The sequence below is a fragment of the Varanus komodoensis genome, unplaced genomic scaffold, assembly GCF_004798865.1.
Source record: "Varanus komodoensis strain SLA01 unplaced genomic scaffold, ASM479886v1 scaffold4, whole genome shotgun sequence".
NCBI classification, from domain to species: domain Eukaryota; kingdom Metazoa; phylum Chordata; class Lepidosauria; order Squamata; family Varanidae; genus Varanus; species Varanus komodoensis.
Window position 1 is genome coordinate 2,486,615 of NW_025335941.1, and position 16,848 is coordinate 2,503,462.

General features: G+C 41.7%; 1 protein-coding gene across 3 annotated transcripts in view; it reads left to right on the forward strand.

Moving 5' to 3' along the window:
• The window catches only part of POLA1 (DNA polymerase alpha 1, catalytic subunit), a 217,588-nt gene that overhangs the window by 56,308 nt on the left and 144,432 nt on the right, over positions 1–16,848 (forward strand). For all 3 annotated transcript variants that reach the window (XM_044441804.1, XM_044441805.1, XM_044441806.1), the window contains exons 27-30: positions 4,763–4,795; positions 6,875–6,967; positions 11,118–11,323; positions 16,191–16,323. In XM_044441804.1, the coding sequence (XP_044297739.1) occupies positions 4,763–4,795; positions 6,875–6,967; positions 11,118–11,323; positions 16,191–16,323 (465 nt within the window). The remainder of the gene's footprint in view (positions 1–4,762; positions 4,796–6,874; positions 6,968–11,117; positions 11,324–16,190; positions 16,324–16,848) is intronic.

The following is a 16,848-nucleotide window of genomic DNA, read 5'->3' on the forward strand; positions in this document are numbered from 1 at the left end:
GAAATGTATGTATATTTCACAGAGAGGCCTAAATTACTGGTTATTATTGGTGACCTAAGCAAGATCAGAGACTAATAGCTTCCTATTGCAGTTACTTTTTCAGCAGCTTCTAAAGAGTTCATCCTTGGCATTTATTAACTTATTCGAGAAGTTCTGTCAAAATTAATGTTTGTTACAGTGGCACATTTCTAATTCTATTCATAGATTCATATTTCAAAGTGACAATTGAGTTCTACTCCACATTTATTTCAGTGTAAAATAGCATGAACCTTGCTAACAGTTCAACGTTACATATTTTTTATATTTTGGGTACTATCTAGCTTTGCTTGTAAGTCGCAAGGAACCTCCCCATTCATTCTCTGGCAGAGTGAGTGGGGTTTTCTCCATATTATGGAACAGCCTGTTCTGTTCAGTAAGAAGGCAGGGCAAAATTATCTCCTCTTTTTGTTTCCTAACCTTCTAGAACAGCCCTGTATAGCCGTAGCAGGGGTTCGTTTGTGCTTTGAACAGCCCAACAAATAACTAGTTAATTCTGTGCCCCGCCCCTCCTCTTGTTTTTAACTTTCTTCTCTAACCTGTTATAGAAAAGGCAGGGAATGCTTTTTTTGTGCATGTGCAGAGCTCCTTGCCTGTCCTTTCCTCAATGCTGCAACTGGAAAGGACTTCATAACTTGCTTTAATTAAGGGCTGTACATTTTGGATACCAAGGCCTCAGTAGCTGCCATCATCATTGACTTTGAGTTAGTCTCAGGCTGGAAAGGCAGGATTGCTTCTTCTTGCTGTTACCCTCCTTGAGAAACCAAAACAAGCTGTGGAAAGTCCATTTATTCCCAAATACCCATTTTCCTCCAGGCCAACAGGGAGTGGCAAACACTTGTTTTGTGCCAAAACTACCTAGAGAAAATGCTTTCTCCTCCCTGCTTTTTTCTTCAGGCTAAGCAAGTAAAATGGCTAGGAGTAGAGCTACCTAAAGTTCCTACCTGGATCCTCCTTGAGCTGAGCAGGCTTACACTGTAGCTGAGGAGGAGCTGTTGTCTTTCCCCAACTGCCTCAGGTAACAAGCAGGCAATAGGAAAAAAGACCTTTGAAAAATGAAATGTTATTTCAAATATTAAGATGTCCAAAGGGTGGATTTCTCAGAAGGGGAAATCAGAGCTTTTTCTGGAGGGGCTTTTTCCATTTCCTCTTTCAGCAATTTATGAGAGGATCAGACTCACTCCCCGTTTCTGGACTGAGTTAAAAACCTTATAGCTCTAGCTGTCAGTGGTGCTGTCCAGCAGGGCATTTTAAAGAAAATGACAGATCTCCTTGAAACAGAGATGTGTGAGAAAGGTTATGATTTGAAGAGTGTGTCTCTGCTGCACATACCTGTGTTCTCTATCTCCTTTGAACTTTTTAAAGCTAACTGTGGTGCAGTGGAATGTCAGCTTCACTGCTATTACTGAGGTAACTTTAACTCAGAGTTTTCAACTAAGGTTCGATGGTGCTTTGCAATGACTGCTTAAAAAAGATTTGTACTAACTCTGTGTAGGTGTGATGTTGCATCACAGTTGGCCCTCCAAAGCCTGAGAAAGGTTACAATTCACATTTGGAAAAGGGTGAGCACAAATGTTTGTAAAGTATGTGCTTAGTCCATCTAAACATGGTTTACATTATGCTTGCACTAGACCCTGTCCAAAATATGCTTGGTGTGATGCACAGAAGGGTATCCATTGCAAGAGGTCCAGCAGAATTAATAGGTACACACTCTACCTGTCTTGTTACCAATGTGGCACCAGGTCACCACCAAGGTGACTAAAGCAGTCTCAATCCCAGAGAAATACTTAGTGGGGAATAGGGAGAAGGCCTAGTTTCTGGAATGCTCTACTATACACATTGTAGCTACCCATGAATTAGTCTGGGTTATTAACAGCCCTGGGTTGAGCATCACAATAAGCAATCTGGGGACCTATTGTCTTTAGGATTTTATTGTATACCAAACTCGTTAAAATACAGAATTTCTAATTCAGGTCCTTGAAATCTGTCTGGAATGCATTGGTATTTGACTTAAAAGTTAACTGTTGAATGTTTAGCTATCCTGACTTCATTATGTGAAGCTCCATAGGGAGCTGTAGTTGGAACTAGATACCTACTGTGTTAGAGTGAGTTAAAAATAAGCATATTATCTGTTTTTTGTACTGTGAATGCACAGTGTACACCTGCTAAATCTGTAGTGTTATGAAGGAGTATATAGTCTTTTCTAGCTGGAAGGTTTGTGCACAATTGCCATGCTACTCTGAATATTATACACCATTCAAAATGGCAGTGATACTAAGGTGGTGGTATTCAACACGATTCATACACATTTTGGAGTTGTCATTTTAAGAACTGTGGTAAAATTTAATAAGTGCAATTTATGATACAGTGGCTACTGAGTGTATTTTCAGCATAATGGATTTTAGAATGGAGCATGATGAAGCAAATGCTCCATTTGTTCTGCTCTACATTATTTTATAGTGCGGAACAGGTGAATTCAAATGAAATACAAAATATTCACCACAGAAAACAATAATGAACCATTTTTTTGGTTCTGTCCCCTTTTCCCAACCTCTTCATAAAACTCCATCCTTCCTTTGCACCATTTTAATGATTGATATGATCGCAGTGCTGTCATTCTTAACAAAAAGTCACTTTTGTTCTAGGTATTTTAATAGATTCCCATTAAACATGTATTGCTGACTGAAATATTGGCATGAAGGGCTCTCACTGGGCTGAGCCCGGGAATTAAGAAGTCAGGAAATCAGCTGCTGCATAGCAAAAGAGCCTTGTGATCTCCTGATTGGGGGGATCATTACTGCTATTATGACTCTCCTTGCGTAGGACTTTTGAATTTCATCTGAATGTCAGTAATAACCCTCTTAGCAAATTATCCTGAATAAAATCACAAAGGCATTTTATATAATAGGTGTTGAATTACTGGATAGATTTGCTAATTAAATACTCTTTGTTCTGCTGCAGTTGACATTACAGGGTAAGATCTTGAACAATTAATCTCAACAGCTGTACTTTGTTAAGGGAAAAATTAACTGCAAAGTTTATTTTTTTACACTTGAAGTTGGCAGATTTTTGAAATGTGCTTGAAAAAAAATTCCATCATCCAATTGGTAATGAGAAGATAAATATGCAGGTGTTTCTGTGAAATATGATAACTGCCAACTGATTTATTAATGAATTTAGCAAGCCTTTCTAACCTATTTCCTCACTGTTAGCACTTGGAGTTGATTTTCTATTAGAGTAGATAATATTAATACTACACCTGTCACTAGATTATCTTTACTTGTATTTTGACCCTCTTGTAATTATCTATGTTTGCTACTGCCCTTATGAAAAATATTATTTGTAGAGAATCATTATCTCTTTAAAAGAAGCTGCTCTGTCAGAAATGTCTTGCCAGTTACTTTTCAGAGTGATTATAAATAGTATTAATTTTTAAAAATGATATCAAGTGCTGGTGAAGTTTGGTATAAAAGTGCATGATGTCTTTATTTTCAGTTAATATTAGATTTTTTGTTAGTTTGTTTGTAAAGTATAAGCCTTCTCCTGTTTTCTGTGTATGGGGTTTGGGTTGTGGAACGTATGATTAATAAAGCTTGTCAAAATATGCTGTCTTTTAAAACTAGACAATTCAGCTCTATTTAGCTTTATATATATAGTTTCTGATTTGTAGGTAAGCAAAGTTGAGTGGCATCCTCTGTTTGAAGCAATCTCTGGTCTCCAAGAAGGATTTGTCTGTTTAAACTTTTATAAATGGGAAGGCAGATTATAAATCATCACTTTTCTTTCTAGTTGTAGGACTAAAAAAAAACCCTGCTTGTATGACTGCACATTATTTGCTCAAACTCCTGCTTACTCTGATTTATAGGGAGTAAATACTATGACATCCTTGGAAGTCCTTTCCATCCTTATATGGACATTTGGAAAATGATCAAACTATACAGTCAGCTCCAGAGAGGAGGCCTGAAAAAATGGCGCCAGTGATCTAAGAAATGGCAGGCATGAGCCTAAAAGCATATTTAGAGGGGGTTCTTACATCATGTTTGCAGCATAGAACTACTGTCGCTTACCTTACATTACTGTGTTAATGTAATAGCCATGGCCTAGTATTGGAAGGGTTACATGCCTCATACCAACAGTCCTGGAAGTTAGGGATATACATGTATCCGTAACAGTTATGTTCTCACTAGCAATTATTTGCAGTTATCAAGCTATCAAAAGACTCAAGATCTCCCTTATTGAACAGACAGTTCTAATTTAAACAAGATGTAATGTGTGCTTAGCCAGCTTCATTTCCATTTTATCATACCTCCTTGGAACCATGCAACTGATCTACTTGCCAGTGGAAAGTAAATGATGCCTTTATAAGCCATTAAACTTAGGTTTGTTTGTATGCATGCCATCCACATCAAACTATTTGGATAGAACATGCCCTAGATTAAGGAAATGTTTGTTAGTGCAAAATATGTTTAAACAGAGTGGTCTGTTACTGCTAACCCTATTTGGATGCATTGACTGTTAAAGGAACTTGGAAGAAATCTGTGATGTACTGTACTCTTGTATTTTTATATTTTATAATTTTCTGAGAAGGATAGTGTTACAGGGTGAAGATACAACATGCAATGGTAGTTTTATCAGTTTGTGTGTCTAGAAAGCTAAGGCTTATTGATATTTTACATATAGTAACGTGTAATGTGATCTCATTAGAATCAATTTGTTTTCTTCCCAGATTTTGATGCATACTAAGGAGATGGTGCAGAAGGTAATAATGAACAAGTTTTATTATATAACTGTCCTTAAATAGCCCACGGATGATTTCTCATTAATTTTTATTCTAGGAAATTGTTACCCAAACAGAACTGAAATAACTTCTCAGGATGCCTAGTTCACAAACTTAATCCTTGCTAATGGATTATAGTTCCCCCACCTTTGGGTAAAGCAGATGTGATCTGTTCCCTGCTTGAAGTCTGTGCTTGAGACTTTTAGGCAAATTAATAACAGTGCTAATTAGAGTTTAGTCACAGGCCAGTAACTGTATATTCTGATGTATTTCTTGGGGATTTTTCCCTAGTAACCCTTTTTTCTTTCACAGGCTTGGAATTTAACTTTTTTATGGGTTGGTTCAAAGAAACTAAGAAGAAGGGCAACAGCTTTAGGATGCTTTGCAAACACTTCTTTTCTAGCATTGCAAAACACTTGTGCTGTGCTGGAAAAGGCAAATCAGTAGCTGTTTTCATGCTTCTGCTTGTATTAGATCTTATGCAAGTAGAAAACTTCTTTTTATATCGAATTTCATTTGTCTGCTCTGGTGTGTAATGTGAAATAAGATTACTTTAATATGAGTAAATGCATTTTGGGACCAATGCTATGTTTTACACAATCACATGACCTGCTCTTCAACTTGATTGCAGTTGCCAATGGTTTAAAAATATTAATAATCTTGAAACCTTGGACCAGTTCACAGGTAGCATCAACCCATGCTTTGGAACAGTGAGATGAGCTCTGTGCTTATGCCTTCCTCCACTTGTAAACTCTTAGTAATTATTCAGTGAGTGGGTTTGGATAATACAAGAACCCACATTGGAAGGTACTTGTCATGTCATGTGAGCGCAGGCTACTTCTTTGACAATCCATAGCTTGTTCCGGGGTTGTTGTAACCATCCATGATAGATTATGTCATCCAGATGACCAACACCATTATAGGTACTTAGAAATAGCTTTCTTCCCATTTTCCTCCACCCCAGAGATCACAGACCTTGAATTGACAGTCTCAGCCCCATGGAAGCATCCAAGCAGCACATTGGAGGAGCTGTCACTGCTTGGCCAACTTTAAAAAATCACATGCCCCAAATATGTGCCAATGATATTTTCTGTATTTTGTTTTACTTTTTGTTAATTTTTATTTGAACTGGTGCAAGTGCACAGTCTGCAGGTCCAAACATGGGAAGCCCCAGCTAGGCAATGTCTTTGGAGGTACTTGTCAAAATGCAACAGGTACTAACCCTGAACATTAGCCCAGAAAGACTGCAAAGAGGTTTTTTTTTTAACTTTGCTTCCCCAACACCTGTCAAAAGGCAAGCTGTCAAGGGAAGGCAAAACTGTGAATGATCTTTTACCATCCCTTTGTGGCAAAAACCTTCCTTTTTTTGGCGGGATCTTGCTTTTTACACTATGCAGCATCTTTTCTACCCCTTCCTGAAATTTATTAAGGCGAAAAAGTGCAAGTGGCCCCTTCTTGACAGCTGTCAAAGCTTAGGTTTCATCTTAAAATAGGGCTTTGATGGGGCTAATTAGAGTCAAAATGCCACCCCACTTGCAAAGACCACTTATGAGAGGGCCTAGGGAAAGGATAGGTAAGAACACACAGTGAGCCTGAACAATTGAATGCACTGTGGGTTGTACAGGCAACAACCCTCTCTGGCTCATTGTCAGGGTAGGGTACAATAATGTGCAAATCTGCCCTGTGCCTGGTTTATAGCAAGGCATGCTTTGCACTTTACTGCAGGATTGTTTGGAGTGTAATCATACACCATAGCATATCTATTAGAATATTGGTGTTTCCTTTTTTTCTTTCTTTCTTGGGTGTGTCGGCAAACCTGGAAGTACTTCTTTATTGTACTTGGATGATGTTGCTTATAAAGAAAGGCACTTGAACAATGAGTTTGTATTTAATATATATTGATATCTATTTCCATGATTACTTCTTTCTGTGTGTGTGTGTCTGTCCACACATGAGAGTTTAGACAAAAATGTTATTTCAGATTTTTGATAAGAACAATCAGTATTCAATATGTAAGCATTGGTCTGTAATCTATGTAAATTTCCCCTCTACCCTCCCTAGATGAATCTGGAAGTGATTTATGGCGATACAGACTCCATTATGATAAATACAAACATTACCAACTTAGAAGAGGTCTTTAAACTAGGGAACAAGGTAAAGTAATTTTAAAGTTCTGTTGTAGCTTTAATATACTGCTTTGTTACAGAGCTGAATTTCAAACAAGCTTTATTTAAGTACAAATAGTGAACAGTAATCATATTAGAATCTGCAAACTTTGTACTTGACAGCCATAGTGTTTGAGAGCTGGTATGGCATGGTGGTTATAGTGTTGCACTGGGCTTCTGGGAGACTTGGGTTCTTCTTCGCTCAGCCATGAAGCTCACTAGGTGACTTTGGTTTGGTCACAGTCTCTTGGCCTAGCCTATATCACAGTTTGTTGTTGTCAGGATAAATGACAAAGAGAACCGTGTAAACTGCTTTGAGTTCCTTGCAGGAAGCAGAAAGGCAGGTATAAATATAATGTAATGTAGTAATCATTTTTTTAAAATGAAAATGCTTCTTTCATAAACTATTTTGTATTGACATATATGCCAGTGTTTCTTCTCCTATGCTTTGAAAAAGGGTATTGGTATTTCATCTGTGTTTGAATTTCTGAAGGATGTCTTTATTAACTAAAGCTTTGGAAAAGATGGTTTATCTAAGCTGTACAGTTGATAATTTGCTGTAATCTGGCAGCATTCTAGACCTTCAGGTGCCTAGATAACATAATAGGCAAAGCAAGTGTTTTCATATGTGCAATGTTCTGTTAAAAGGAAATATAGTATTCTTTTTGTGAATAGTTCCCCCTAGTTAGGAGAGGCAGGCCATCTTATCTGGTTGACATCTCATTTGTTTGGTCAATAGGTAAAAGCCTACAGACATTCAGGCCACAGTGATCTGCCTGCAATCATAGCTTCATTATGAACTGAGAAATGCTTCTTGAACCCAACACACAGCTAACCCACCTTAGAATAATCCTGGACATAGCAGCCTTCGGGATGTACCTATTACGGTAGAGATTACCCAAGCTTCCCTAATTACTTTATCAAGAGAGGAACTCCTTATATTGTTTTCCTGCTCCTCAGGTATAATGGCCTTGTTGCTGAGATATGGAGCCTTGGGACTGGTTGCATGCTGTGAGCTCACACAACATCTTCTCCTGCAAAAGCCAATTGCCCTGCAGCAACCCTGCAACTCTCAGGCTTCACACCTGATGTCATCCCAACTCTCTCTTACATTTCTCTGTACAAAGAGAGTCATAGATTTTTATTTGATAGATTTTTATGCTATCTCTGGGGAAAAGCTGACACGAGCTGGACTCGCCCAAGTATGGGAGGGAAGGAAATAGGCAATGAGGTTATGGGAAGCCATGATAATCAGTTGGAGAGGATTAAGTGCCAGAAAAGAATTTGCATGTGGTTGAAGGGGATACTGTGCTTATACTAGACGCCATAGAGTTAAAATAGGAGAGCTGAAATACTGGGTGATAAAGCTGGATATAGTGGGCATTATGGAAACCTGGTGAAGAGGAGGTAACTGATGAGATACAGTCTTCCCTACATAGAAACTGTACAGGAAAGACAGGGAAGGACATACAAGAAGAAGTGTTGCCCTGTGGAGTCCGGCAGACTTGATAATCTAAAGTGTGAAGACTCCTCCCCAGAAGCACTATGGGTGAAAATTCCTGGCTCCAAAATGAACTTAGACATAAGAGTATGCTATTGTTTTCCAGACCAGAATGCGCAGGGTGTTCTTGAGACAGAAAAACAAATCAGGGAGGCTTCCAACAAAGGCAGTACTGTAATAGTACTCTACAGTACTGTATGTCACTGCCCAAACATTGGATGAATGTGTGTTCCAGTTCTGACAGTTAAATTTTTCAGTGTCCTAAATGACTGTGTAGCCTAGAGCAGTTGGTTGTAGAACTAACCAGAGGGGAAGCAGTTTTGGATTTAGTTCTCAGTGGGGTTACCAAGGACATAGTACAGGATGTAAATATTGTTGATCCATTAGGTGACAGTGACTATGGTGGTAACAGCTTCAGTATACAGTTAGGTGGAAGACCTAGGTCGAACACACTTGCATTTAACTTAGAAAAATAGCTTCTAAAAAGATGAGAAGTAGTGGAGAAGGGAATCAAGAAGTTTAAAGCATCAAAGAGCTGGAGAATACTAAAAAAATACTATAATAGAGGCACAGATAATATGCATACCGCAAGTGAGGAAAGGCCCAGGAAAATCCAGAAAATCACCAGTATGGTTAATACATGGTGTAAGGAAATTATTAGGGAAAAGAAGGAAATGGAAATCTTGCCCAGAAGAGACGGGGGTGGGGGGCACATAAGGGCCACAAACTTGCACAAGGGCAAGTTTATGTATTCTGGAAAGGAGTCTGAAGTATTAAGGCAGATAATAGTGACAAATGATAGAATGCTCAACCTTATTGGCAAACTGAATGTCAGTAAATCACCCAGTCCAGATGATATCCATCTTAGAGTTCTCAGACACATCAGCCAAGAAATTGCTGACCTTCTTACCAAAATAGTTAACATGTTCCTACAATTAGCCCTTGTACCAGAGGATTTGAGAACTGCAATGTAACATCTATGTAAAGGGGGTTTCAAGGGGAATCTGGGATATTATAGGGCAATTAGTTTAACTTCTCTGGGTTTACTGCTTGAAAGCATTATTAAAGATAGAGTCAGTAAGCACACAGAGTGACAAGCCCTGCTGAAAAAAAAGCATGATTCTACAAGGGATGATCTTGACTCACTAACCTATTGGAGTTCTTTGGAAGCATCAATAAGCATGTAGATGGAGGTGACCCAGGAGAAATTGTTAATTTGGACTTCCAAAAGACTTGTGACAAAGTCCTTCACCAAGGGCTCTTGAATAAACTAAGCAGTCATAAAATAAACAGGGGAATCCTCTTATGAATAACTAACTGGTTAAAGAATAGAAGACAGTGGGTGAAAATAAATTGTAATTTCTCCTGATGGAGAGATGCACAGGGTTTTGCATTAGGACCAATGATTTTTCAATCTATTCATAAATGATCTGGAATTAGGAGTAAATAGTGAAATGGCCAAGTTTGCTGATGACACTAAACTATTTAGGATTGTTAAAACCAAAAGAGGTTATGAAAAGATCCAAAGGGATCTCTCCAAGATGGGAGATTGCATCGAAATGGCAAATACAGTTCAATATGAGCAAGTGTAGAGTAATGCAACTTGGGGCAAAAAGTCCCAACTTCAAATATGTACTGATGGGATATGAAGTAGTAGTGATTGAGAAAGAAAGCAATCTTGTGGTAGTAGTGGACAGGTGAATGAAAATGTTGGCCCAGTGTGCAGCTGCTGTGAAGAAGGCATATTCCATGCTAGGCACAATTAGGATCTGAACAGAAAACAGAACTGCCAGAATCTTATTTTCCTTATACAAATCTTTGGTGCATCTACACTTAGACAATTGTGTTCCATTCTAGTCATCTTACCTGAAAAGGGACATTGAGTTAGAAAAACTACATAGAAGGGCAACAGAAATGATCAGGGGGTTGTAGCAGCACCCCTATGAGGAGCAGCCACAACAACTGGAATTGTTCAGATCAGGAAAGGAAAGGCCTATAAGAGGAGTCACAAGAGAGGTGTTTAAAACAATGCATGGTGTGGAGAAGGTGGGGAGAGAGACATTTTTCTTCCTCCCCCATAACACTCAAACCTGGGATCATCCCATGAAGCTGATTGGTGGGGAGTATGAAAAAACTTCCTCACACAATATATAGTTAAACTATGGGATTTGCTGCCATGGGAAGAAGTGGCGATAGCCACCAATTTGGATAGCTTTAAAAGGGGATTGGGCAGATTCTTCAACCCATTCTACTTGAGGGATCCTGTGGACCACTGGTTTGTTGTCATGGGTATGGAATGCTGGACTAGATGGAACCTTGGTTTGATCCAGCCTGGATTTTCCCATGTTCTTATGTCCATATTTTAAGATAACTTTATGTACCTTCTCCATTCTTTCCCTTCATGCATTAAGTCTTAATAATACTGTGTCATAGGAATGTGGTCTTGCTTGAAAACAGGCCTTCTTTGCTTGAAGTTTTGTGAGATACTTGTGAATTGCTGCTTCATGGAATATATTTACTGTGTACCATAAACTTTTGTTGTAATAACATGGCAAATGACAACCCTTCCAACCCCCCTCCCCTATTTCTGTTCAGTGCCAAAATGGATTGTTTTGTTCCATTGGTGGTTTATTTACAGATTAAAAGTGAAATAAACAAGCTGTACAAGTTGTTGGAGATTGATATTGATGGAGTCTTTAAGACACTTTTATTATTAAAAAAGAAGAAATATGCTGCTTTGGTTGTGGAGCCAACAGGAAATGGAAAATATATTACCAAGCAAGAACTGAAAGGCTTAGACATAGTGCGAAGAGACTGGTGTGATCTTGCAAAAGAAACTGGAAAGTAAGTTATCATATTTGTGTTTAGCTCTCTCTGCAGATTGGCAAATAGATTGTTTTTTGTTCATACAATATTGTCAATTTTGATGTGGTATACCATAAAAATCAAACTCTCTCCCTGAAATGGCCCTAATCCCAAGCGCAGAGTAATCGTGTTTTCTGGAGCCTCACATTGGGCATTCCTTAACCTTGAGTTGGTACTGCCTTTGGAGCTTGTAGGCAAAGTCAACAGTTGCTTCTTCAGAGGACGAAGCCACCGTGATCCTGCCTAATCTTGCAAACTATGCAGGGTCAGGTCTGGTTAGAATCTGGATGGGAGACTTGAGTCCAATACTTAGTAGAAGGTTGGACCCAATTGCCTTTTAGGTCCCTTCCAACAGTATGATTCTATGAGTCTTGAGCTAAATGATCTATCTGGGCTGGAGCTCTGGAGGATTTTTAGGTTCCCACCCTCCTTTGTTTTTCTTTCTCTTCCTCCTCCCATCTTTCCTAATTGACATGTCCTAGCAGGGGGCTATTAAGGTGTCTCACTACAGATGCGGGGAAGCTGCTGCTTCTAGGAGGGGCCCCTTTCTCATGCTGATGTGTGCCAGATGTAAGAAGGGTTGAGTGTTCCCACTCTCTATATTCCTGCTGCCCTGGATCCAGGAACTTGCAATGCAGCATAGTAGCCAGGCCTTGGCAATCTAGGGTAGACGGAACACTTATGGGACTGTTCACATCCTTATTCACATCCTGCGGGCCCTCCATCGTCGCCGGTGAGTTTCTCTGCGGCCACCCTTGCCCCCCTCCCCCGCCGGTGTGGGTGGCAGCAGCGACGGCCTAAGGGCGTTGACACCGTTTGGGGCTGTGAGGAGCCTGGGCTGGATAGAGACTCTGTGCGGGTGGACTTTTGTAATTGGGTGGTTGGAGGGTTTTATGGTTTTATTGTATTTTAAATTGTATTTTAACTTAGATTGTTTTAATGGATTCACACCTGACTGCTACCATGAGGTTGCCTGGGGAGCGCATGGGCGCTACCATTGGGATGGCCTTGGGCAATGGTCGTTATGGCGTTGGGGGTTTAAGTGTTGTTAAAGAAGGAGGGACAGATGGTTGACACCTGTTCCCCCTTCTGGTTATTCCCCCAGCCGGAAGGTTCCAGGTATGCTTATCAACCGCCCCTCGGACCTGACGGTGCTGTTGCTTAATGCCAGGTCGGTCCACAACAAAACATCCCTCATCCATGACCTAATTGTGGTTGAGGGGGCCGACCTGGCTTGCATAACAGAGACTTGGGCGGCGGGGTGGGTTGTGTCCCTCTCTCTACTGTGCCTGCCTGGGTATCTGGTCCAGCACCAGCCATGCCCGGAGGGGAGGGGGGTCACTTTAATTAATCAAGATTCTATCTCCCTTGCGGGGCTTCCTGTTCTCTTGAGACCAGGTCTAGAGTGCCTCTATCTGGCATTGTGCGACCAAGACAGATTGGGGATTCTGCTGGTGTACCATGCACCCTTCTCCCCTTTAGACTCCCTGCCTGAGCTGATGGAGATCATCTCGGACCTAGTGTTGAAGACCCCCAGTATGTTGGTCCTGGGGGACTTCAATCTCCATGCCGAGACTGTTCTGACTGGGGCGGCTCAGGACTTCATGGCCTCCATGATGGCCATGGGGCTGTCTCAACATGTCATAGGCCCGACCCATGAATGTGTACACACGCTGGACCTGGTTTTCTGGAGGAGTTTCTGGTTGATAAGCCTGGCGCTCCTGTTGATGCTCTGGTTGAACTGTGAAATGGGGAAATGACTAGGGCTATTGACACGATCGCTCCTAAGTGTCCTCTCCCGTCCGGCAGAGCCCGTTCATCCCCTTGGTATACACCTGAATTATGGGTGATGGAGCGGGTTGGAAGACTTCTAGAGTGCAGGTGGAGGAAATCACGGGATGAATCTGACCGAACACACTTACGAGCTCATTATCAAGCCTATGCTGTGGCGGTGAGGGCGGCAAAGAAGAAATTCTTCTGCACTTCCATTGTCTCCTCACAGTGCCGTCCAGCAGAGCTCTTTCGGGTGGTGCAGGGGCTGGTACATCCAGGCCCTAAGAAAGATCCCGTACCACCCTTGATGGCCCGCTGTGACGACTTTGCCCAGAACTTTAAGGAGAAAATCACTCAGATTCATCACGAGCTGGACTCCACTAGTGATTCAGATCCCCTAGGGGAGGTGCCAATGTCTCCGTCTGGTCAGATATTATTGGATGAGTTTCAGTTATTGCAGCCTGATGATGTGGACAAGGTGCTTGGACACGTACGTCCCACCACCTGTTTACCTGACCCTTACACATCGTGTCTACTGGCCAAAGCCAAACACGGGATTGGTGCCTGGATCCTGGAGGTCATCAACGCTTCTCTGAGGGATGGCCGGGTGCCTGCCCCTCTAAAGGATGCAGTAGTCAGGCCAGTCCTAAAGAAGGCATCCCTGGATCCAGAGATGGCCGCCAATTATAGACCAGTAGCCAACATTCCGTTTCTGGGCAAGGTGTTGGAATGGGTGGTGGCGGGACAACTCCAAGCACTCTTGGATGTTTATCTGGACCCATTTCAGACCGGCTTCAGACCCGGGTATGGTACTGAATCTGCCTTGGTCGCCCTGTATGATGACCTGTGCAGGGAGAGAGACAGGGGGAGTGCGTCCCTGTTGGTCCTCCTGGACCTCTCAGCAGCTTTCGATACCATCGACCATGGTATCCTTCTGGATAGGCTGGCAGGATTGGAAGTAGGAGGCACTGCTTGGCAGTGGTTCTGCTCCTACCTCAACGGCCGATTCCAGAAGGTGGTGCTGGAGGACTTTGGCTCTGCGCCATGGCAGCTATGCCATGGAGTACCGCAAGGATCCATTTTGTCCCCCTTGCTATTCAACATCTACATGAAACTGCTGGGAGAGGTCATCAGGAGGTGTGGGCTGCGGAATCATCAGTACGCTGATGATACCCAGCTCTACCTCTCTTTTTCAGCCAATCCAGGTGAGGCAGTGGCTGTACTGAACCGGTGCCTGGCAGAGGTAATGGGCTGGATGAGGCCAATAAACTGAAACTCAGTCCAGACAAGACGGAGGTCCTGTTGGTGGGTGGTTTGGGCTTCTGGGTAGGTGACTTGGACCTTGTTCTGAATGGTGTTGCAGTCCCTCTAAAGGACGGGGCCACAGCTTGAGAGTGCTCCTCAACCCAGAGCTGTCTTTGGAAGCTCAAGTGACTGCGGTGGCGAGGAGCGCTTTCCTTCAGCTTCGGTTAATCCATCAACTGCATCCCTACCTGGAGAACGATTGCCTAGTGACAGTGATACATGCATTGGTTACTTCCCGATTGGATTTCTGTAACATGCTCTATGTGTGGCTGCCCTTAAAGACAGTCCGGATACTTCAGATGGTGCAAAATAGAGCAGCCAGGTTGCTGCTTGGAACTGGGCATTATTCTCACAGTCCTCTACCAGCTTCACTGGCTCCCCATCGAAGTCCGGGCTCAATTCAAGGTGCTGCTTATCACCTATAGAGCCCTTAACAGCTTGGGACCTGGATACCTAAAGTAACGCCTCCTTCCATATTTGCCCTCTCACCCCCTTAGATCGGCAGCAGAGGCCCTCCTCCGGGAACCCTCTGTGAAAGACATTAGGAGACTAAGTACCCGGAGGAGGCCTTTCTCTGCTGTGGCACCCCACCTATGGAATGCGCTCCCCAGAGAGGTCCGCCTGGCACTATCATTTGTTTTTCAGCGCCAGGCCAAGACCTTTTTATTTAAACAATATTTTAACAACTTTTAATATCTGTAGGTTTTAATTTGCAGCCAGGGTGAATCTGCATTTTATGTGTACTATTTGTACGGTTATCTGTTTATTGTATGGAAGCCATCCCGAGGCTCATGCGAATGGGACAGCATACAAAAATTCTAAATAAATAAATATTCCCCTTCTACCCACAAAAAGATTAAGAAGGGCAAAAAAGGAAAGCAACCCAAGGGCCAGTTCAAGCACAGAAAAATAAAGTTAGTCTCAGTCTACAGTTTCTCAGAAGGGTCTCCTTCTTTAGCCTCTTCTTTCAGACAGTCTCCAAGTCCTTTCCCTTTACTCAACTCCTCCATTTCAGGGACAAATGGAGTAAGAGTAAAAAAAACAAACAAACCCCAAACAGACAAAAACATGTGGTAAGGCTTCCTTGCCCAAAGGTACAGAGATCCTTGCTCAGAATTGAGGCTAATGAGAAAGAAACCAGGACACTCTCAGAAGAGGAGGTGGAAGAGGCCATGCCCTCCATTGTTGACTTTTTTTTAAAAAAAGCTCTTTTCGTTATTTTAGTTAACTAAGACTTTCTGCAAACTTCAACTAATGAGAGAAGTCCCCAAACCTGATGAGGCATCAGTGATCAGGCCCAGTATGGGTGCCTTTGAATGCCTTTGCCCAAGATTCATTTGAACTGGTAGCCCAGTCTTGTGTACCCCTTTCCAACTTTCTGCTTTTAAGTTCTAGAGGTAGGTGCCATTCTGAGGTTAAGATTCCTTCAGTGGGACTCTGAGAACAGAAATTCACAATAATAAGCATGTTTGTATTTTACATTTCACACTAAGCTTACAATCTTGACTTATTAAGCCCGGACATATATGAGTGGCATGTGTATCACCTTTTCTGTTGGATTGATCCTCCCTTTGTGTGAGCAGGGAAAAGAAGCTAGTATGAAGATTTAGTTGAAAATCCCAGTGCAGCTGGTAACCTGGTCCAGAAGAATCTTGTTTCCAGTGTTCAGGGTCTTAAACTAATTGGGAAATCCCATAGTTTCTTGGGAACACTGTGGGGTACTGTGGATTTCTTGAAGATTTGTTATATGTTTCATCTTTTCTTACAGCTATATCATCAGTCAAATTCTTTCTGACCAATCCCGAGATGTAATTGTAGAAAACATCCAGGCAAAGCTAATCCAAATTGGAGAAAATGTGGCAAATGGCTGTGTTCCAATAAAACAATTTGAAATCAACAAGGTAAATAGTATTGTTTGTGCCTGTATTATTAGTTGTTATTACTTCTGACCAGAATCTTTCTGAACATATCCTATAGGATTCTCTCTTCAAATGCCTGGATGCCTGCTGCCTTTTAGTAATTGTATGCTATTTGTTTGGTAGTGGGATTTTGGGCAGAAGAGCAAGAGGCATATAGAATTTTGGTTCATTTTGTAAAGCAGTCTCTTTTCCATTCATTCTGACTTAAAATAATTGCATCTAGCTAAAATGGAGGCAAGAGAGCAGGGGGATGAGGCAATGGGAGTGTACAGGCTTAAGTGCAAGGGCAAGGATTACATTGAAGGGGAAAGTCTTACCATTTGCCAGTTTCTTCATGCTGTCACTATTAATCTGTAGAAAGTACAGTGAATCCCTGGTTGTTGTTGTTGTTAGTCGCGAAGTCATGCCCAACCCATCGCGACCCCATGGACAACATTCCTCCAGGCCTTCCTGTCTTCCACCATCTCCCAGAGTCCACTCAAGCTCACACCAACTGCTTCAGTGACT